General features: G+C 41.8%; 2 protein-coding genes across 2 annotated transcripts in view; both read left to right on the forward strand.

The window, feature by feature from the left end:
- Window positions 1–21,348, forward strand: part of XG (Xg glycoprotein (Xg blood group)) — a 191,436-nt gene extending 170,088 nt beyond the window's left edge. The window contains exon 13 of the transcript XR_009350094.1: window positions 21,321–21,348. The gene's annotated coding sequence lies outside the window, so the exon portion shown is untranslated. The remainder of the gene's footprint in view (window positions 1–21,320) is intronic.
- The window catches only part of ARSF (arylsulfatase F), a 29,442-nt gene continuing 23,927 nt past the window's right edge, over window positions 17,625–23,139 (forward strand). Inside the window, exon 1 of the mRNA XM_059158484.1 lies at window positions 17,625–17,701. Coding sequence (XP_059014467.1) covers window positions 17,625–17,701 — 77 coding nt within the window. The remainder of the gene's footprint in view (window positions 17,702–23,139) is intronic.

Genomic DNA, 23,139 nt, shown 5'->3' on the forward strand with positions numbered 1-23,139 from the left:
GAATAGACTTCTATCTCAAAAAAATTATAATAAGTCTATTGGATTGAATACTCAGTGTATCAGCTAGTCTTGCTGTTTATGATGAGTAAGTGGCACAGTTTAATAAAAATAACACTATAATATGATGGCAACAATGACAGCGTGGTCCCCTCTCAAGAAACTACTATGCTTCATTGTGTTTCAGTTTGTACATGACACGGTTTATTGACATCTAGAAAGATAAGCACGCTATTTATGGAAGCAGGGAAGTACTAAGCCCTACAGTCCCATTTCTGTGCAGAATATAAGGAATTTCTGGAAATTTAAGGAAAACATTATGGAAATTGTTAATAGCTCGTTGATATTAGGAAAAAATGTCCCCCCCACTTTTTTTTTTTTTTTTTTTTTATCATGGTGCATCAGCAAATACTATGAAATGCCAGGTATTTCATTAAACTTATATATCTTCAGCATCTACTTCACACAACGCAGTCTGGGTACTCAGGTCATTCCTGCACTCGTGGAGCTTTCTGCCTGGTGGACAATCCCACTACATCAAAACCATTTCATTCCCCAGGTTTTTGGTTGACTACACTCTCCATATAAAGGAAATGTACTTAATGCTTTCAAAATATACATACCTATTAGCCCAGTGGCATATCCTCTGTCTTTTAATATTTTTGCAAAAGTTGTCTCATTGGTTGGGAGCCCTCCAGATGCTCCGGTCCACTGAACAACACGATAACCGTTGCTGGAAACCATACCTTTGGGGAACCATTTTCAAAGAAACGTTACCATCCGACAACAACACGTTAATAATAATGATACTGACAATAATAATGTTGATTTTTTTTTTCATTTAAAATATGCTGTGAAACATTAATTGGAAACTTAGCAAGAAGAACTGTTGTCCTGTTATGTGAAGGTTATAAACACATAGAGAATTAAGTGAAAAAGGAAAGAGAATTTAAAAAGGTTTTATAATTGCACCAGACTATTGATATAATCCAAAGATTTTCAAACTCGTCTGGACTTTGGAATCATTTGGGGAGCTTGAAAATATTCTGAAACCTGGTTGTCGATCCATAGCTTGTGATTTTATTTTAAGATTTTAATTAATCAATCAATTAATTAATTACTTTAGGGAGAGAGAGTGCAAGCTGGGAGAGAGGCAGAGGGTTGACGGAGAAAGAGAGACTGTCATGCAGACTCCAGACAGAAAGTGGGGCCCAAGGCGGAGCTCAATCACACGACCCTGAGATTGTGACCTGAGCTGAAACCAAGAGTCAGATGCTTAGCCAACTGAGCCAATCAGAGATTGTGCCTCCCCAGAGATTGTGATTCTAATTGGTTGGGGGTGGAATTTGGGATTTGGAATGGTTACAAGATGCCCCAGATGATCCATGTATGCTAACAAAGTAGGGAGGCATGGATATAATTCACACTGACCCTGATAACTTATTCAACTCAATTCACTCAATTATTCAAGTGTTTAAAAAACATAGGTTAAATATTTTCACAAAGCTCTGCGGTATACAGTCAAGAACCACTAACTTGAAAGACGTTCTGTACCTCCTAGACTGATTTTATGAATGTAGCTCAGTCTTCACTAGGAAGATCTGAGAAGATCTACTTGGCTCCAAGACTGATCGTATCTCAACCATCATCATTTGGGAACTTGGAGAATTCATTCTTAGATTTTCCAAAGCTTTGAGCATACATCTGGTTGAGTGGAAGAATAGTGGAACATAAATTTACATTAGCCAGAATTCTGTCTTCCCTGGAGGCGTGAGAAGAAACCAGGGACCCATATATGGGAGAGTCTGTGAGAGTCACATGGCCAGGCCAGTCCTCAGTTATTCAAACACTAGTCCCCGGTTATTCAGCTGCTAGTCCACTAGTTTAGGTGTTTCTGTGCAGGTTTTTAAAGAAATGGTTAACATCTACAATCAGTTGGCTTTACTAAAGGAGATAACCCTTGATATGCAGGTTCCTTATCTTTAGGGTCATGGGCAGAAGGATGCCAAAGACATCACACAGACTTCAAACTTTTGGTCCACTCCCTACTCAAATCCCTCTGCCTGGGTCACCTCATTACCTACAGGGCTCTATGGCTCTTACCGGGTCTAATCTGGTAAAAATATGGAGGGGTTACATTATTTTCTCCCCATGCTTTAGTATCTCTAGCAGTGGACCCAGGCTTTAGTATCTCTAATATAGGGATCATGTTCTTTTCCAGAGCCACGGTTAGACGTGAAAGAGGACAAACCTGATCTGAGAGGGTATCTGCCCGTTAGGAAAGCAGCCCTGCTTGGGGTGCACACTGATGCAGCTGCCACATGCTGGGTAAGCATCACACCGTCCTCTGCAAGGCGGTCAATATTTGGAGTCCTACAGAGGGAAACATGAACAGTCTTATTTCTTAACAAACAAACACATACGGTTTCCTACAAGCAGATCGACCTATTTAACAGAAATTCATCTCATTAATGCCATAATTTTTAAATTATCCTGTCAGAAAACATATTTGAGTTAATTAAGTCCCCTTAATTATATATGTATATTAGGTAGCAGTTGAGCTCCGATGAAATATCCTTTTGCTAAATAAGTATGTGTCAGCTGCCCTGGTAGGTTATGCTTACCTATAACGATAATTGACAGACTTGAGCAGTGCCCCCACCATGGTACTTAATAAACGTTTAATTATAATAATGAGTGCAGTCACTAGGAACTGTGACAGGAGCCTGGACGCACAGAACGACTGTCCCTAAATGCTGGAGCTCGAGAGACAACTTGTTTCCAGTAAGTAAAATACGTTAAGTTCATGTAATTCAATAGAAAATATGGGGAGTTAATGTAATTCCAGTTCGGTGTGCTTGAATTTTTAATGCTTAGGAAGGTGGAGAATGAAGCGTCAAGGTTAGTTTACTTGTAATCTATCTCCCTTGCACTTTCTAGGATTTTTTATTAATGGGATCAGGAGGTATCCTGTACTGTTTTGTGTGGCTTTTCTCACTCATCATACTCAATTTGGAGATGCCTCAAGGTTGTTGACTGTATTATCCATAGTGAAATCCTTATGATTGCTGGGTGGTATTCTCTTGGATTTGGGATGTCCAGATTTGATTTATCCCTTCACCTGTGAGCAGACACTTGCAAAATGTGGATTTTATGTGTTTAAGGGTATTTCTGTTATTCCTAGGAAGACAAGTAAGTGGGCTCATCAAAGGTCATGGAGGTGGGTGACCTTTGCTTGGTAGTAAAATGACATAAAGTCTATACAAGTAAGTTTACTCTAAAATCTATCTTCCTTCCTTCCTTCCTTCCTCTGTTTCTTTCATTCTGCTATCTGTTATAATCCTTGAATGGCAGAATGCATCGCGCACTACTACAGTGACTCAGTGAATACCAAAATATTGAAAATCACAAGCTGACACATGGCATAACAGATTTGCTGATTTAGAAACCAGGTTTCTGGGGGCACCTGGGTGGCTCAGTGGGTTAAAACCTCTACCTTTGGCTCAGGTCATGGTCTCAAGGTCCCGGGATCGAGTCCCACATCAGGCTCTCTGCTCAACAGGGATCCTGCTTCTATCTCTCTCTCTCTCTGCCTGCCTCTCTGCCTACTTGTGATCTCTCTCTGTCAAATAAATAAAATCTTAAAAAAAAAAAAAAAAGAGAAACCAGGTTTCTGGTCTCTGAATTTACTTCATAATGGTTGCCATTTAATGTTTTACTAGTGGACTTTTCCTTAGTGGAAAGCATATAATGGAGAGATGGGTTTATCTCATCCAGCAGAAAATGTGGGTTTATATGAACTGTTAGGAGGAAAAAAGAGTATGTTTTTAATAACAGATATTTAAATTTTTTTCATGCTGTTGAGTATTCTCTTTTATATTTTATAATAATGATGTTGCAAGAGTCATTGAACAGGGGCACCTGGGTGGCTCAGTCAGTTAAGCATCTGCCTTCAACTCAGGACACAATCTCAGGGTCTGGGATTGAGCCCTATGTCCAGCTTCCTGCTCAACAGGGAGTCTCCTTCTCCCTCTGCCTCAACCACTGCTTCGTGCTCATGCTCTCTCTGAAGCTCATAAATAAATATTAAATAAATCTTTAAAAAAAAAGAGTCATTAAATATTAGTCAATTTGGAGGAAGTTGGAGATATATGTGTATCTTTTTAGAAGTCTCTTAAGTGAAGACCACAAGTCAACATATTAAATTCTTTCCAGCAGAAATTATTAAAATAAAGCAAGGAGAAAATTGCTACATTCAATTTTTATTCATATACTTAAATGGGGGGGGGGAGAATATCACAGAGAGTCTATTCTAAATCAACAACCTGGATGAGAAAATCAGAATCTTGCGTGATGAGTAAACAACATTTGAAATAATCTAAGAATGAGCTCCTACTGGTTCAGCAGAGCTGAGTGGAGCTCCACTCCACTCAGCGGAGCTCACAATGGAGACGGGATGATTTCATGCCCCAGGGGACACTTGACAATGAGTAGAAATAATTGGGGTTGTTGTATCTGGGGAGGGGGTGCTCCTGGCACATGGTCCATGGAGACCAGAGATGCTGCTCCTCATCTGACCGTGTCCAAGATGTTCAGCTCCAGACGCCCACAGTGCTGCAACTGAGAGAACCCAACCTGGATTTGACCGATTTCCCAACTCTGCCTCTTCTCTGCTCTTGTTAAAGACACACATGGGAATTTCTGTCTTTAGGCATCTCCCCTGCTTTAGCTGTGTTGACTGGCCCAGCTGCAGATGTTGGTTCTGAACACACAGCAAAGAAAGGAAGGAGATGCTCAGTTGAAAATTATGATGAACTATTTGCTCCATTTCAAGTATGGTAGGCTGAATTTTGTCCAGTTCTTCCTGGGTTGCAATCATGTCTTTGAGTTGCACACCTACCTATGGATTACCGCCACGAAGATAACAAGTGGGTGCTCCACAGGGCATCAAGCCACCATCATGGGTCCACTCTGTAAGTCGACTGTGGCTTTGGTTCTATAATTTCGTGATTTTCCAGGTGTGTAAGGGAAAGAAGGAACTTTTTGGAAGAACATACGGGCACTTCCAAGACTGGTCTCTGTGGCTAGAAGATTTTTGTTAGTGAATATTAATAGGGAGAATGTTTTAATTAGTGGAGAGGTTGCATTTGGCTTTATTAGTTGGCCCTAAGCTATACCCTATCCCCTAGAGCCCCCTGGATCCACAGAAGAGTGGGAGTAATCATAGTATTACTGTCCTTCCTCCAAAGTTTGAGGAGATAACATCCAGGTAGCATCGCGGTGTCCTTGGATGAAAGGTACCATAAAAGTAATTACTGTTTTGATTTCAGCTGTGGTTGAGGAATGCCTCCCCAAATTATGCAGCTTTACCATCAAAGAACCCCAAAAGATCAGTGAGTGCATCTTCCTTACTTTACAGGAGATAGCATAGATTTCTGCACCGTGAGTATATTTATCCCTTCCTCTTCAGCCTGATTTCAGATGGCTTCCTCCTGATTCTGTGGAAAAGCAAGGTTGCAGTCAACAACCTTACCCCTGCCTTTTGCCTGCTGCCTCTGGAGTGAGAAGCCATGGTGTGCCATTGCTTATGATTTCTCAAAAATTTAATATTGAGTGGCAGCATCCCCTCACAAAACTTCCACTGGCTAAGCATGCAGGTAATTTTCTTGGAATCTTTCTTAAAAGTGTATTTGTTTCCTGGGGCTGCTGTAACAAATGACCACAGACTGAGGGCTTACAGCAACATAAGTGTAACCTCCCCCAGTTCTGGAGACCAGAGTCTGAGATCTAGGTGGGGAAGGGCTGCTGAGATCCAGGCGGGGCAGGGCTGTGCGCTCTCCTGAACCTCCATGGGAGGGTCCTTCCTGCCTCCTCCAGCTTCTGGGGCTCCAGGCGTCCCTGGGTTTATGGCCACACCCTTCCATCTCTGGCTTTGTCCTCACATGGCTTCTTCTCTGTTTGTTTCTCCTCTTCTGTCTCTTACAAGGACACCTTACTTGGATTTAGGGCCACCTTCATCCTCAATGGTGTCATCTCCAGATCCTTTACTTCATCACATCTGGAAATACCCTATTTGCACATAATACCCTTATATTTGCATATAAGGCACCATCTCCAGTTTCTTCCGTGTAACTACCTGATAAACTCTCTCTCACTAAAGTGTCCATGACTGATATGTTTTGCTATTTCTGGGTCATTGGGAGGTAACCTCTAAAGGTGAAAACATGAATATCAGGAATTTTAAAGGCTTTTTTTTTTCAGGTTTGTTGAGATGGAATTGACACAGAACATGGTAAATTTAAGACCTACAATGTGATGATTTGCTGTCAGTATGTATTACAAAGTGATTACCAAAAATCCGCTAACTAACACATCAGTCACTCACATAGTTGCATTTTCCCCCCCATCATTTTGGAAGGTCCATACCACCAACCAAGAGCACTGGTTTTGGGGTTTTGCTTCATTTGGGTTTGGTTTTTGACTCTCATTCTCCCTATGAAAGAATATAGACCACACACATCTGCATTTGCATTTTTATCCATTTGAGGATGTAATTCTTTTGTTGGCCTATGTATTTCCTGCCTTTTCAGTTAATAACATGACCTTATAGAATAGGATTTTGAGCAGTGCTTCTTGATTAGGTCCATAACTTCGAACATCTCTTCAAAGATAGCTGGGAAATAAAACCAATTTGGAAAACCACATTGATCTATGATACCAGTCTCTTGTATTTGTCCATCTCCAGAAGCCCAAATATGCATCACTGGTTTGCCCACCTTGAAAAACCTTCTCTGTTAAAATCTGGGTGTGGGGAGGAAGGGGAGAAATGGGTTGTGCAGAACGATGTAGAGGAGCTTCCTGGGTAGACACGTGCTCCTTGATTTGATATGTATAATTCTTTGAGACAGTAGGAGCTCTGTTGTAACTCTGATTTCCATCTACTTTATAAATAGCTTTTATTTCTTGCTGGTTAGACAGATCTTTGCACGTGACTAGGACCATCCATGGTGAGTTTACCAATCTTGGGTTGGAGAGATACATTCTTAGAAAATTGAGATGGATATGGCTACAGGTGGTAAATTAAAGACAACAACAGCAACAACAACAACAACAACACCATTCTTGCATCTTTCATGCAACCCTTGGGAAATACTCGATATCTTTTGTGAGCAATCTGTGCCCTCCTTAATACCCACCACCGGGCTCACCCAACCTCCTGCTCTTGTCCCCTCCAAAACCTTCAGACTGTTTCTCAGAGTCCACAGTCTCTCATGGCTCACCTCCCCTTCCGATTTCCCCCAACTCCCTTCTCCTCTCTATCTCCCCATATCCTCCATGCTATTTGTTATACTCCACAAATAAGTGAAACCATATGATACTTGACTCTCTCTGCTTGACTTATTTCACTCAGCATAATCTCCTCCAGTCCCGTCCATGTTGCTACAAAAGTTGGGTATTCGTCCTTTCTGATGGAAGCATAATACTCCATAGTGTATATGGACCACATCTTCCTTATCCATTCGTCCGTTGAAGGACATCTTGGTTCTTTCCATAGTTTGACGACCGTGGCCATTGCTGTTATGAACATTGGGGCACAGATGGGCCTTCTTTTCACGACATCTGTATCTTTGGGGTAAATACCCAGGAGTGCAATGGCACGGTCATAGCGAAGCTCTATTTTTAATTTTCCATTTGTTTTACTTTATTTAATTTTTTAAAAATTTAAGAACATTATTAGGGTTTTTGAGGGCTTTTTGTTTGTTTGTTTGTTTTTTGTTTTTGTTTTTGCTTCATGTGATTATAGATGTTAAAAATCATTTCTGCTTAACTCGGTTATCAATACAATTGTTAGTGGTCTAGAACGCATCAAAATGCATATCCACATATTGTCTGTTCTGACAATTTGTACAAGCGAAAGCTGATATTTTATACAGGCATATTCACTAACGAGAACGAGTTGGATTTTTATTCAGTGAATTCCTCTATCTGTGCGTGAATATTACTGATTCCAGAGTGAGATGGTGTACAGAATCACTTTTCTTCGTGGTTTCTTTCTTTCTTTCTTTCTTTCTTTCTTTCTTTCTTTCTTTCTTTCTTTCTTTCTTTCTTTCTTTTTCTTTCTTTCTCTTTCTTTTTTTTTTTAGCGTTTTAAGAAAATCTTTTAACAAAAGAAACGGATGGAGTTGAAGGAGGAGATTTGTCATTCTACAGAGGGTCATGGAATGGCTATTCAGAGCAGCAGGTTAGCTATATTGGGATCTGATGGGTCTAAAGGAACGAGATTAAGGGGTTGCAGATGGGAACAGGGAGGGGGGAGATGACAGTAGGAGAAGCAGGCAGCAGATTTCCAAAGAGGCAGACAGAGTAGTCTGTTTGGCGGATGGGAGGGAGGCCGTGTCCCACTGGAGGTCAGTGTGCAAGAGCCTTTGTTTCCCTACTAGCAGGCTGCAGCCCCCAAGCATGACGTGGGTTTCTCTCCAGTTCTGTCAGCAGTCAAGTCAAAGGAGATCCGGAGGGACCTCTGGATCCTTGGGACCCAGATGTTTCCAGATGGTACCCATTGCAAACCAGGAGCTGCCATCTATGGCTCGGGCACAAACTGACCCAAAATGGTGGGCACTGAGCTGTCTCCAAAAAGATTTTTAATTCAACTCTCATGGCAGTCAGGCATTGCCTGCTTCTGTTTCAGTGAAATCAAACAATCCCAAACTCACCTCCATTGGCATAGGACACGATCTCAGAGCTGACCGGTTTTTTTTTTTTTTTTTTTTTTTTTAGGACATTTTCTTCAGGATTACTAGGATGCTTTATTGAGGATTGTGGAATGATTATGGTTTGGAGGGAACAACAACATAAAGCTAGGTGTCAGCTAAGGTCTTTACTGGTACAGCACCCGGGACATTCTTCCAACACTTTGAGCATCAGAGAAATGGGCCCATGAGCCTTTCTAGCTATCAGACTACTAGATGACATACATGGAGTCTTTTCCTTAAAGCACCCCCATGGTTTTTGGACTACCTAGCACACAAGCACAACATCTGAGACACAACAGAGCTCTGCATCTTCTCCTTGAGGAGGGTTTTTGTTGGGTTGGTTTTTATGTTGATAAAGGATGGTCTTATCATGCCTTTCACCACCTGTACTTAATTAGGAAAGAGGACTCCACCAAAAATCCAGTGGGAAGTTTGGCCCTGGACATGGGAGCTGTCAGTTATCAGATCTAAGCCTCTGGATCGACCTTCTGTTCTGGCTCCAGAAAGATTAAGTGGACTGAAAAAACAAGTGCAGGTCTGAATAATTATCTCTGAAGTAAGACACACCAAGGGTTGAGTATTTGAGACACAGAAAAACAGTGAGAACATTTAGGAGTCCAAAGACAAGGAGTGGCAATAATATTTAAAAGAATTTTGGGGGTGCCCAGGAGGCTCAGTCAGTGAAGTGTCTGCCTTCAGCTCAGGTCATGATCCCGGGGTCCTGGGATTGAGTCCCACATGGGGCTCCTTGCTCAATGGGGACTTGGCTTCTCCCTCTCTCTCTGCTTCCCCCCCTGCTCATGCTCTCCCTCAAATAAATAAATAAAATCTTAAAATACAAAACAAAGAAACAAACAGAAAAAAAAACAAAAACAATGGAACAAGCCTATATCTATCATTTCTGCTTATTGGCAAAATTAATATATATAATACATAAACATTAATGCCATCTATTTTTTAAAGATTTATTTATTTATTTATTTATTTGACAGACAGAGATCACAAGTAGGCAGAGAGGCAGACAGAGAGAGAAGGAGGAAGCAGGCTCCCCGCTGAGCAGACAGCTCGATGTGGGGCTCGATCCCAGGATCCTGATATCATGACCTGAGCTGAGGGCAGAAGCTTAATCCACTAAGCCACCCAGGTCCCCCTAATTTCATGTATTTTTATATAAATATATGTAAATTTATCTATGAAATAGAAATATTTATTTTATATATTTTGTATCGAAAAATATCAGTGTATATTATCTACGGAAAATGATAGCATCCCCTAGGTTTACAGGGGTCACTTATACATTTCACCCTTTTTGTCCTTTTAAGCAACATTTCGGGTCTTGGGTGGAGCCCCGTGTTGGCTTCCTCCTCATGGAGAGTCTGCTTCTCCCACTCTGCCTCTGCATCTTCCTGCCGCTCCCTCTACTTGTTCTCAATCTCTCTCTCTCTCTGCCAAATACATACTTAAAATCTGCAAAAAAAACCAAATTAATCACAATATTGGGACAGCGATATTGGCAACAAAGTGTGGCCTCCTCCTCACCCCAAGAACAAAAGTCAGGGGCTCTTCCAGACAAAGTGGAACGCCTGTGAATGCTATTTTAGAAGGCATCTAGATAGGTGTTGGTGGCGGAACACGGATCTTGGCCGAGACCGACTGCTTAGTCAGATTTTCCCTAAGCCAAGTGACCTAATGTAGCAGGTGGCAGGTATGTGGGCTTGGAGGATGTGTGGTTTGGCTCTGATCTTGAGTTCATGGTTTTGCCAGCCAGGACACACCAGACATCCACCTCCTGAATGGCCTCCTGGGTCCATCCTTCCTTTCACAGAAGGGACCCGGATCACCCGCTGGCTCCAGTCTACAGAGTTTATCTATTGTGTGTCTATAGGTACATGGGGTGTATATGTTGTATCTACATGTGGAGTGTGCACATGCACGGAGTATATCTACTGTGTGTTTATAGGTATATGGGGTGTACATGTTGTATCTACATGTGGAGAGTATACATGGACAGAGTGTATCTACCATGTGTCTATAGGTCCATGGGGTGTACATGTTGTATCTACATGTGGAATGTACACATGCATGGAGTATATCTACTGTGTGTCTATAGGTATATGGGGTGTACATGTTGTATCTACACATGGAGTGTACACATGCATGGAGTATATCTACTGTGTGTCTATAGGTATATGGGGTGTACATGTTGTATCTACACATGGAGTGTACACATGTACACAGTATATCTATTGTGTGTCTATATGTACATAGAGTATCTATATCATATCTGTATGTGGTATAAAAATAGAGAGTATATATATATATGTGATGTGTATATATAATATACATGATATGTACATATATGTGGTATCTATACATGGTATGTAAATGTTATATATGTATATGGCTTATGTAAGTATAAATATGTATATGTACATATATTTTATAGATATATATCATATATAAAGACGAGTCGCTTGTTCTGAGGGCTTTGTAAGTAAATTTATTTCATTCTTTACAGGAACCCTGTGGGGTAGGAGTGGTTATTATCCTCATGTTATAGTTAGCTGAATTTCCCGGATCACTCAGGTATAAGTGGTGAAACTAAGAAATATCCCAGACTCCAAGGTCTTCATACAACATGCTTGTAAACTCTATAAACACCATGATCAAAATGTAGCAATCAAGGGATTTGTCTGCAAGGAAGATGGAATTCTTGAGAAAATACATAAAGATATTTAAAATATCATGCTGTGTGTTAATCATCTTTCAATAAAATTAAATGAATTAAGTAACAAATTAAACACTTTATTAATTTATTTGACAGAGGGAAGATAAGCAGAGAGGAAGGGCAGAGGGAGAGGGAGAAGCAAGACACCCCACTGAGAGGGAGCTCCACTGGGGTCTGAACTTGAGACTTGATAGAAGAGCATCACCTGAGCTGAACCAGATGCTTAACTGACTGAGCCACTCATGTGTCCCAAGTAAAGAAATTGAAGAAATTAAATAAATTACTAAAGTAACATAAAGTAAATAAAAAAAATAAGATGACATAAATGAAATAAATTAAATTTAATGATGATTAAATTTAAGATGACATTAATGAAATAAATTAAATTTAAAAATAGGAAACATAAAGTAAATTAATTAAATGAAACAAACTAAATTGAATAAAAGAAACAAAATAAAAGACAAAATGAATACAATAAATAAAAGATAAAATGAAATAAAACGACAATTAACTAAGTAAAATCAAATAAGGGAATTAAAGTAAAATTAATCCATTAAATAAAATGAATTAATTAGATAAAACAAGTAACATCTATAAAATAAAATAAATCACAATGAATTAAAATGAATAAATAACAAAATAGATAATAAATTAAATACACAACTTAATTGAATAGATAAAATAAATGGCCTAGCATAAATCAGTAAAATAAGGTCAATAAAATAAATTAGATTCATAAATTCAATAAAACAAGCGCAGCCGAGCCCCCGCTGTGCCCCATGCCCCGTTCCATCTCTCACGCACACACCAGTGACATGGCTACAACATTTCCTGGGTTATGCAACTAAGGACACAGGTGCTGGTAGACAAGGAGGAGCCTGTCTAGGGACAGAGACTTATCTGCCCGCAGAGAGAGACTGGATGGCCTGCCTGCCTTGGTTTCTGGTGGCCATCCCCCAAAATGGCCCCTGATCCATGGGACTCTTCCTGGGCAGGACGCAGGCACTGCCCACCTCACGGATCCCACCTTCCCAGATCCTGCGGGGCCACCATTTCTATTTCTGCTAGCCACGAAAGCCTGGCCGACAAAAGTGTTCCTTTCCTGCTCCATTCAAGATTCCAAGATGCCCTGTGTTCTGTCATCACCTGGAACATTCCGTGTGGACTCCTTATGTCCTAACCCTTTACTACCTTAACCTGAGGGACCCTCATGAGAATTCTCACTCCTGGTGTGTTTGGAGAACCAAGCCTTCCCTTCCACCGGGCTTGCTGCTCCCCACCAAAATGCCCCCATGGAAGACAAAGGTTCAACTTTCAAAATCTCCCACATTCTCCAGCAGGTTCTATGTCTAGATGTACATAGGAGATCACTCTCCTCTTAGCAACTTAGCAAATGTCTTCACCAACATGTCAGAGAGGGCTTCCTTTGGATTCTTTCCTTCCTGTTCCTGTTTCAGGAGTTCACTTTGCCTACTGATCATTAAAAATATATTTTTAAATATATGTATATATTTATTTGTTATATATTAGTAGAATATATGCTTATATATCACTAGAATATATAGTATACATATTACTAGAATATATACTTATTATAAGTTACTAGAATATATACTTATTATGTTATTAGAATATATATTTATTATACATATTACTAGATTATTATTTATTATATTTTACTACAATATAGATTTATTGTATATTACTGTAATATATCTTTGTAGAGTATACTATAGTATATATATTCATTATATATATATTACTCCATTATACATTTATTATATATTACTATAATATATATTCTTGTTTTTTTTTTTTATTTTCTAAAAGATTTTTATTTATTTGACAGAGAGAGAGATCACAAGTAGGCAGAGAGGCAGGTGGACAGAGAGGGGGAAGCAGGCTCCCCGTTGAGCAGAGAGCCCAACGCAGGGCTCTCGTGTGTATTAGGTTATTTAACCAATATGGATGGACACGATAGACACCTGTTGTAAGAAACGTCCCTGCATTCCCAAAACAGAAACTGCACATATAAGCTCCCCCCACACCCCATGGTTTGCAGACAGAGGCTTCCTACAGAAAATTCTGGAGATCCCTCTGGACTCAGCGCCTCTATCCCCAGTGCCTTGGAGCCATAGTTTCGAGCTACGGGAAGGGGTATTGGCCTTGGTTGCATAGGAATCTGGACATGCCAGAGTGTCTTTGGGGCCTTGGACAAGCCCCTGGTTCAGGCTCTGAAGAAGCAGTGACATGTTGCAGTAAAAATATGAACACGTTTTAAGAGAAAAGAAGAGGTTCTTGAATATGCGCTCCTTCATGTCTAATGGTGTGTGGTCATATTCATCCCCAAAGGAGATGGTATTGGGTGTGAGATGTTATCATCTGCCTTGCTCACAGAGGGTTTTGTCAAGCAATGATGCATGACAGTCATGGGGTCTCCCTTGCGTGACTGTGACCATGAACGATCCTTACTTTTCAGAGAACACACACCTTGTATTTCAGGTCACGTTCCGCCTGGGGGACACAGGTCTGGGCAGTGACAAAGCTGCTGGGCACCCACTGAGAGGTGGACGCTGGTCTTCATCATGACGTCAAATGTGGCCATGGAGGCGGTGTCAAGACGCCACAAGGTACAATTGTACATGAAGTGTATGAGTTACAAGGTACAATTGTAGAAGTGTAGGTACAAGGTCCATATGCAGGAGTATATGAGTTACAAGTAACTAATTGAACAACAAGTGCCCTGGAATGAGATGACTGATACCGTGACAGCAAACAGAGCAAACCAAAACCAGCAAATGGACTCGAACCGGAGGAAACCAAATTTGGAGAAGAACCAAGCACAAACAGCAGTCCAGCTTGGCTTTCCCAAAAGCCATAGAGTTGACCCAAAGACAGCCATGCTGCACCTTTCCTGTGAAAGCCTTTCCCAAGCTCCTGTCCATACAGAGCTCTGGACCACATTAGGTTTGCTGACGCTCACTGCAGACAGATCCTTGTTTGCTCAAATGAGCTGCAACCCTTGAATGGGTCTTTGCTGGTCTTCTTTTAAGTACAAAAGGGGACTTGGTGGACTCATGGTGAGAGGTCATAGACTAGGACCCAGCTTCGTGGTTCTGTCTTGAAGTGACAAGCTGGGAACCTGGGTTTGTATATGGAGGATTTTAGGGGTACTGGGAATGCAGCTGGCGGGGGAGTGCAGCAAAATCTGTCCTTATTCTCATGCACCTGACGTCTGAATGCAACACAATGGTTCATGAGAAGAGCCTCCATGATATTGAGTTCACCAGGCAGGGAACCGTGTATTGAGCCAATGAGGGAGGGGTGGTTAGGGACGGACCTTCTGGTGGTAACATGATGGTAGAGAAGAGCCCAGGGATCCAGAAGGGGGCCGGCCCCTGGACAGCCTTGGAGAGGAGCTAGGTGAATTTTGTGTGTGTGCCTGTGTTGGGGGGAGGTAACAGGCCAGGGTTGAGGGCATGTTGTGGGTCGAATGGGATCCCCCACCCCTAAACCACATGCTGAAACCCTAATTCCCCAGAATGTCATTGTATTTGGACATAGTGTAATCAGCTGTGTTAAGGTCAGGTCATCCTGGAGTCATGTTGGGACATGACCTCGTGTCCCTATAAAAAGGGGGGGCGGAGATTTGGACACACACATGTGGAGAGAAAGCCATGTAGACATGAAGGCAAAGATAGGACCAGTCAAGGGACACCCAAGACTGCCGGCAGCCTCTGGAAGCTGGGGTGAAGACATAGAACAACCTGTCCCATGAAGCCTCCAGGAGGAACCAGTCCTGCCCCACCTGGATCTCAGTGGCCCTGACCCACTGGGATCTGGAACTCTGTTCTCCAGAGCTGGGCCAGGGCTGTTGTTTTAAGCCACCAAGATTGTGGGCATTTGTAGCAGAAGCTCCAGGAAACTTGTGCACGGTCCATCCCTACATCTGTAAGCTTCCAAAATTCTGTGTCTACTTCTCCCAAATAGAGACAAACTCTATTTTATTTTTGTAGACAGACTATATTTTAATTAAATATACACTTGCTTTGTTTTTCTTTCCCGATCTCTATAACCCTGGGTTTATTCTTTGCACTTGAAGCTGAAAACAAGAAAACCAACAAATTACCAGGATGTGCCCATTCTTACCGTTCTGTTGGATTCTGAAGCAATCGGAGTTTTACTCTGTTGTTTGGACTCATGAAGAGAGTCTTGTAGATTTTTCTGGATTGTCTTGTGTGTATCTTCTTGTCTTTCTGGAATTGTTTTCATCATAGAACTTGTGCATCTTTAAACGTTTATCTTCCACACGCTTCTCTCTTTCTCGTTGACTTGTCATAGATTTCCATCCCACGTTTTGTGGGTTTTCTCTATGGTATTAAGACTGTTGCTGGTTTTAATTCAGTGATGATTTCTCATTATGAAGTATCATTCCTGCTTCTTTGTGGTGCTTCCCTTTGCAGGTGACAAAGTTCCACTGATGACATACATCAGTGGTTTTAGCATGGCTTCTCTGTTTTATGGAGAAATTCCGTCTTGTGGTGTATTCTGAATTTTTAGAAGAACGTCTTTGGTCTGTGTGTTGGATTATAGAGTCTTTCCCAGGGTCGAGGTATTTTCCTTGTATCTGAACTTTGGGCACTGCTTTTCCTGTGCGATCATGTAGCACAAGGCAAGGGGAAAGGTTTCCTTGACTTTGGGGTATGGTGGAGCAGATGGGGTCCATCTTGAAGGAGGTGCTGACCAGGGTTGGGTTCTTGGAAAGTGGGGACTCTGGGCTGTGGCTCAGATATTGTCTGAGCATGTGGTCCCTCCCCTGCCCCAACGTAGACGCGTCCTGTGGGTGAGTGGCACACGAGCTAATGGGAACTCGACATCCCAACCCGTGACTATGGCACCCATGTTCTTTGGTACCAATGATGCTTTAGTTTCCTCTTTGCCATGATGATCCAACATCCCAGGAAGCCCTGTACCCTTGCTTTGTCCATCTTTGTCCCCTGGCCCTGGGGACCATCACGACCTGTGCTTCATGCCATGTAGTTGGTTATGACACCGCAACCCATCCCTTTGTTGTACATTCCTAAGGCTTTTGGTTAGTTAGTTTTATCAGACTTTCTGTTGACTGTTGGTTTTCCGAGCTGAACATTTCTTTTTTAAATGATAGCAAGAACCCGTTCTTTCTTTCTTGTGCTTATTTTGTTCATTGGGCAGAGCCTCCAATATTGAATTTTAATATTAGTGGAGATTTGGGTCAAAGCCACATTCCTGCCTAGATTTTCATGCATTTGTCTTGGCTATTGGGCTCATTAGCTGGCTCATGTTGGCCATTCACAGGAGTGCACACACACATGTATACACAGAGAGAGGATCACAGAAACATGGCATGCATGTGAACACACGGAGAGACTAACACATGTGTACACAGACACACAACACACAGGCACAAATACATACCCATATAAAGACACACGCAGAAGCATACACAGAGATAGCACATGTGTGCACACAGAGAGACACAGAGGCACACATCTACACACATCCATGCAAAGACGCATACGCACACACATGGACACACACATACATACACCCTTACAAACACACATAAATTATCCCTCTGTAAAGAAGAATGAAACATTCTATCATCAGTTTGGTGAGGTTCTTTTTTTTTTTTTTTAATGGTTGATATTTATGAATTGTACCGAGTGGTCTAGGCCATCCCTGGCAATGTGACTTTGTCTACTTCCACCTGGCGAAGTCATGTGTCATGTTAATCAGTGTCGTAAATGCTGCCAACTACTCTGTTATCTCTGCCGTAGCTCACAGGCTGTGGGCTGGGCCTGGCATGACACTAAAGGCCCCCGTTGGATTTGGATTCTGGATAAGCAACAAATGCTTTTCCCCGGCATCAGATCCCCATGCAGTATTTGGGACATATTTGTGCTAAAATGAATACGGGACGTGTTGCTGAAAGTCAAAGTGAGCTGGGGGCATTTATCTGCTACATCTTGAAACCCCACAACAGTGGAATTCAGCCTGTGTGCTAGAGAACCATCTCTACAGTGGCCCTGGTAAGCCTGCATGGACGGGGCTGATGTGCTGGGCAGTGGCTGCAGGAGACATGCTTTGTGTGGTCTCCAAAGACAGGCATGGCGTTCTCCACCCGATCTGGTTCTGAAAGCCAGGATGGTGGCTGCGGCGACATCATGTGGGGCAATATTTTGAGGTACTAGACTTCTTGCCCAGGCAGTTGTGTGTGGGAGCCAGGACGCAGACTTGTGGGGTTCAGCCTGCTCACCTCTTGTGCCTTTGGGGAGGAATCAAATGCACTTGTCCAGAACCATGATACAGGCAATGCCATCCTACAGGATAGCCTTGAAGGAACTATGCGATCTAAATCATCACATTGTCTTTGCAGTCAATATTTTCCTTTTTTATAATGTAATTGTTGCAAACTCACCAGTCAGCTATAAATCATGGAGCAGCTCTCCTTCCCTGTCAGCTAGAATCCAAGCTTCAGGTGACAAAGTCATGTCCCCCGCATTTCATGATTTACTTCTTCCTATGTTGCAAGAACTTCACCTGGAAAACCTGCATTTTCCGACCTACCTTAGATGCACCTTGTCAGGACTTCAGTCCAAGAGTTACCTTTTCCAAGACGCCCCTTGGAGGATATGAACAGACTTTTCTGCAAAGAAGACATCCAGATGGCCAACAGACACATGAAAACGTGCTCCACATCACTCGGCATCAGGGAAATACAAATCAAATCCACAGTGAGATACCACCTCACACCAGTCAGAATGGCTAAAATTAACAAGTCAGGAAATGACAGATGCTGGCGAGGATGTGGAGAAAGGGGAACCCTTCTACACTGTTGGTGAGAATGCAAGCTGGTGCAACCACTCTGGAAAACAGCATGGATGTTCCTCAAAATGTTGAAAATAGAGCTACCCCATGACCCAGCAATTGCACTACTGGGTATTTACCCTAAAGATACAAACGTAGTGATCTGAAGGGGCACGTGCACCTGAATGTTTATAGCAGCAATGTCCACAATAGCCAAACTATGGAAAGAACCTAGATGTCCATCAACAGATGAATGGATCAAGAAGATGTGGTATATATACACAATGGAATACTATGCAGCCATCAAAAGAAATGAAATCTTGCCATTTGCGACGACATGGATGGAACTAGAGAGTATCATGCTTAGCGAAATAAGTTAAGTGGAGAAAGATAACTATCATATGATCTCCCTAATATGAGGAAGTGGAGATGCAACATGGGGGGTTTGGGAGTTAGGCAAAGAATAAATGAAACAAGATGGGATCGGAGGGAGACAAACCATAAGTGACTCTTAATCTCACAAAACAAACTGAGGGTTGCTGGCGGGAGGGGGGTAAGGAGAGGGTGGTGGGGTTATGGACATTGGGGAGGGTATGTGCTATGGTGAGTGCTGTGAAGTGTGTAAACCTGACGATTCACGGACCTGTACCCCTGGAACTAATAATACACTGTATGTTTATAAAAGATTTTTAAAAAATATTTTTAAAAAAGATGCCCCCCTGAGTATCCCAGGTAGAATTCTTTCCATGTTCTCATTGGCATCCTTGTTTCAACTGAGGATGTGTTCAGGGGTTCCTCAGTGATCTTTTATTCTACTTGGTTATTTTCACATTTCTCTCCTATCCAGGAATTGAAAGCTCTCTCTTGATGAACAAGGCATTCTGACTTAGCCTTGTAATCTGATGTCTACAGCAGATATCAAATTCTTCCCTGGCATTGGTAAAACATCATTGAACATCTCCCATTCTGTGGGTTGTCTCATTTGTTGACTGTTTCTGTTGCTGTGCAGAAGCTCTTTATCTTGGTGAAGTCCCAAAAGTTCATTTTTTGCTTGCCTTTGGAGATGAGTTTTGAAAGAAGTTGCTGTGGCCAATGGTGAAGAGGTTGCTGCCTATGTTCTCCTCTAGGATTTTGATGGATTCCTGCCTCACACTGAGGTCTTTCATCCATTTTAAGTTTACCTTTGTGTGTGGTGTAAGACAGTGGTCGAGTTTCATTCTTCTACTCATAGCTGATCAGTTTTCTCAGAACTATTTATTGAAGACACTGTCTTTTCTTCATTGTATATTTTTTCCTGTTTTGTAAAGATTAGTTGACCATAGAGTTGAGGGTCCATTTCTGGGTTCTCATTCTGTTGCATTGATCTATGGGTCAGTTTTTGTGGCAGTACCGTACTGTCTTGGTGATCATAGCTTTGTAATATAGCTTTAAATCAGGCAGCAGAATGGAAAAGATATTTGCAAATAATGCTACAGAGGAAGGGCTGGCATTCAAGATCTATAAGGAACTCCTCAAACTCCACATTAAAAAAAAAAAAAATCAAGTCAAAAAATGGGCAGAAGACATGAACAGGCACTTCTCCAAAGAAGACATACAAATGGCTATCAGACACATGAAAAAATGTTCATTATCACTAGCCCTCAGGGAGATTCAAATCAAAACCACATTGAAGGGACGCCTGGATGGCTCAGTTGGTTAAGCAGCTGACTTTGGCTCAGGTCACAATCCCAGCATCCTGGCATCGAGTCCCACATTGGGCTCTTTGCTTGGCAGGGAGCCTGCTTCTCCCTCTGTCTCTGCCTGCCACTCTGTCTTCCTGTGCTCACTCTCTCTGACAAATAAATAAATAAAATATTAAACACACACACACACACACACCCACACACACACACACACACACATTGAGATACAACCTTACACCAGTTAGAATGGCCAAAATTAATAAGACAGGAAACAACGTGTGTTGGAGAGAATGTGGAGAAAGGGGAACCCTCTTCCACTGTTGGTGGGAATGCAAGTTGGTGCAGTCACTTTGGAAAACAGTGTGGAGATTCCTTAAGAAATTAAAAATAGAGCTTCCCTATAACCCTGCAATTGCACTACTGGGTATTTACTCCAAAGACACGGAGGTAGTGAAAAGATGGGGCACATGCACCCCAGTGTTCATAGGAGAAGGAGACAAGATGCCCCTCAAAAGGTGAATGAATAAAGAAGATGTGGTCTATAGATACAATGGAATATTACTCAGCCATCAGAAAGGACAAATACCCAACATTTGCATCAACATGAATGGGACTGGAGGAGATTATGCTGAGTGAAACAAGTCAAGCAGAGAAAGACAATTATCATATGGTTTCACTTATTTGTGGAGCATAAGGAATAGCATGGAGGACATTAGGAGAAGGAAGGGGAAAATGAAAGGGGGCAGAAACCAGAGTGGGAGACAAACCATGGAAGACCATGGACTTTGGGAATCAAACTGAGGATTTTGGGAGGGGGAATGGGTGAACCTGGTGGTGGGTATTAAGGAGGGCATGTATTGCATGGAGCACTAGGTGTTATATGCAAACAATGAATCATGGAACACTTAACATCCAAAACTAATGATGTACTGTATGGGGGCTAATATAACAGAATTCTTAAAAATATAAAGTTTAAAATTATAAAAAAGTAAATTATAAAGTTAAAAAAATTATAAAGTTAAAAAACACTTCATTGAACAAACACAATTTTGCTTGTAGGCGGAAGAGTTAGCAGCATCTGGTGGGAGTCTGGCCATTTCCTTCCTCTCTCTCTCCCTTCCTTCCTTCCTTCCTTCCTTTCAAGGCTCCATCCTAGGACCCTGAGATGATGACCCAAGCTGAAGGCAGATGCTTAACCGCCTGAGCCACCCAAGTGCCCCTGGCCATTTTTGCACAAGGGATATTCTCAACATGTTCCTCGTTGCAAAAACGATGCATCTGTTACATCTTCCCTGAAACTGGGTTATTAGAAAGCAATGCTTTTTTTTTTTTTTTTTTAAGATTCTATCTATTTATTTGACAGAGAAAGATCACAAGTAGGCAGAGAGAGAGAGAGAGAGGGAAGCAGGCTCCCCGCTGAGCAGAGAGCCTGATGCGGGACTCAATCCCAGGACCCCAAGATCATGACCTGAGCCGAAGGCAGAGGCCTAACCCACTGAGCCACCCAGGCGCCCCTAGAAAGCAATGTTTTTATGTCAGAAGGGCAGGATGGAATTTGTTCTTATCTGGCTAACCCAGCTTTCACCTCTAGGGAGGGCAGGAGAACCTGATTCCATGTCACTTGGTAGGGTCTGTGCAGTCCTCAGCATCTGGTCATTTTGAAAGATGAAGATGATGACCCCCTTTTTGGGGGGCACCTGAAATTATCCATGGACATGGTCAGGGAGAGTCATTGAGATGGTTACCTTGTAACAGTGCGTATGTACATGTGAAAGCATGACCGTGACTTCACCCATTAAGAAAGCAAACTTGGGAGTCTAAGGAGTTTAGCAAAGGTCTCCACCATCTGTGGTAAGCAGAAGACTGTTTATCATCTAACTCTACCTCCTATTGGAGGCAACACGCTGTTCCATAAGCACAATCTACCCTCTCAAAAAAAAAATGCCAATGATGACAACGGAGACATCCTATCAGTTTCTCTTGGAAGATGTGCATCTTCACCAGGACACCAAACCCAACATGACTATGCATGTTTACATGTACTCAAAGTCCTGTTCAAGTGTCCATTAGGGTTTATATCTTAAGATACATGCATGTCTTTCAAGGAGAGTAGCCAAGCGCCAAATCATACTTATTTAAGTAAAATCAAGGTTTTCCAAGTTATTCCCACAAGCCCTCAATCTGAGGACAGGCTTGATTTCCAGTCATTGTCACTAACGGGATCATTTCTGATGAATACAACTCAGAAAACATGCCCCCAGTCTGGCCAACATCTTGAATCTCATCTTCCAATGGTTTTGTTTTTGGACTTAAAGATGGCTGCTTAAGATAGCGGTGTTGCATTACTAACGATGACTGAGTAAATAGCATTAATCACGACCTGAAACCTCACAGACAATTGCACTTAGTTGCACTTATTAACATAAAGTGCAGTCAGCAAGTACCAAACATATCAACGTGTGCAGATCATAGGGAAACAAATTACTAGCAGGAAGGCAAGTGTACGTGAGTGAAAAACCTTTTATGGTATGATAACTAAGGGCCCTGAGCAACTCCCAAGAAATTCACCCCATAACACAAAGAAAGATGGGGTGCATAATGAGGGCCCCAGAATCTGGAAGGAGAAGAACCATTGAATGGACACACCAATGAGATATGGAACCAGTTAATGATGGAGCTGACATAGGAATCTGGATTTGGAAACACTTTTATGCCTTATATTTTATTATTCAGGATGAAAACTTGGTACACCCTTCGTGGTGCTCATTTGGGAGAATGGGCTCAGAACTTTTCTTTTCTTTTTCTTTTTTTTTTTTTTTTTTTGGTTATTTTTATACAATTCCCATGGAAACAAAAATGACCTGGGGATCCTCTGTATGTTGGGTCTGATGGTCCAGGATCTGGTATCTAGAGTTGATGGAACCTGGAATAAGACATTCCATTAAAAAAAAAAAAAAACACAAAAACTATGTTTTGGAGGAAGAGGGCTTTATTATGAGAATCTATGCGGCTAATCTCTAAGCAAACTTCTCTGGTTCGTGTAACTGAGCATTCAGGAGCTTTTCTTTGTCTGTAGGATGACAATTCCTTGGTTCTTCTACACCCAGATTCTTTCATCATGTGGGAGAGTGGC

Source organism: Mustela lutreola, chromosome X (assembly GCF_030435805.1).
Source record: "Mustela lutreola isolate mMusLut2 chromosome X, mMusLut2.pri, whole genome shotgun sequence".
Lineage (NCBI taxonomy): Eukaryota > Metazoa > Chordata > Mammalia > Carnivora > Mustelidae > Mustela > Mustela lutreola.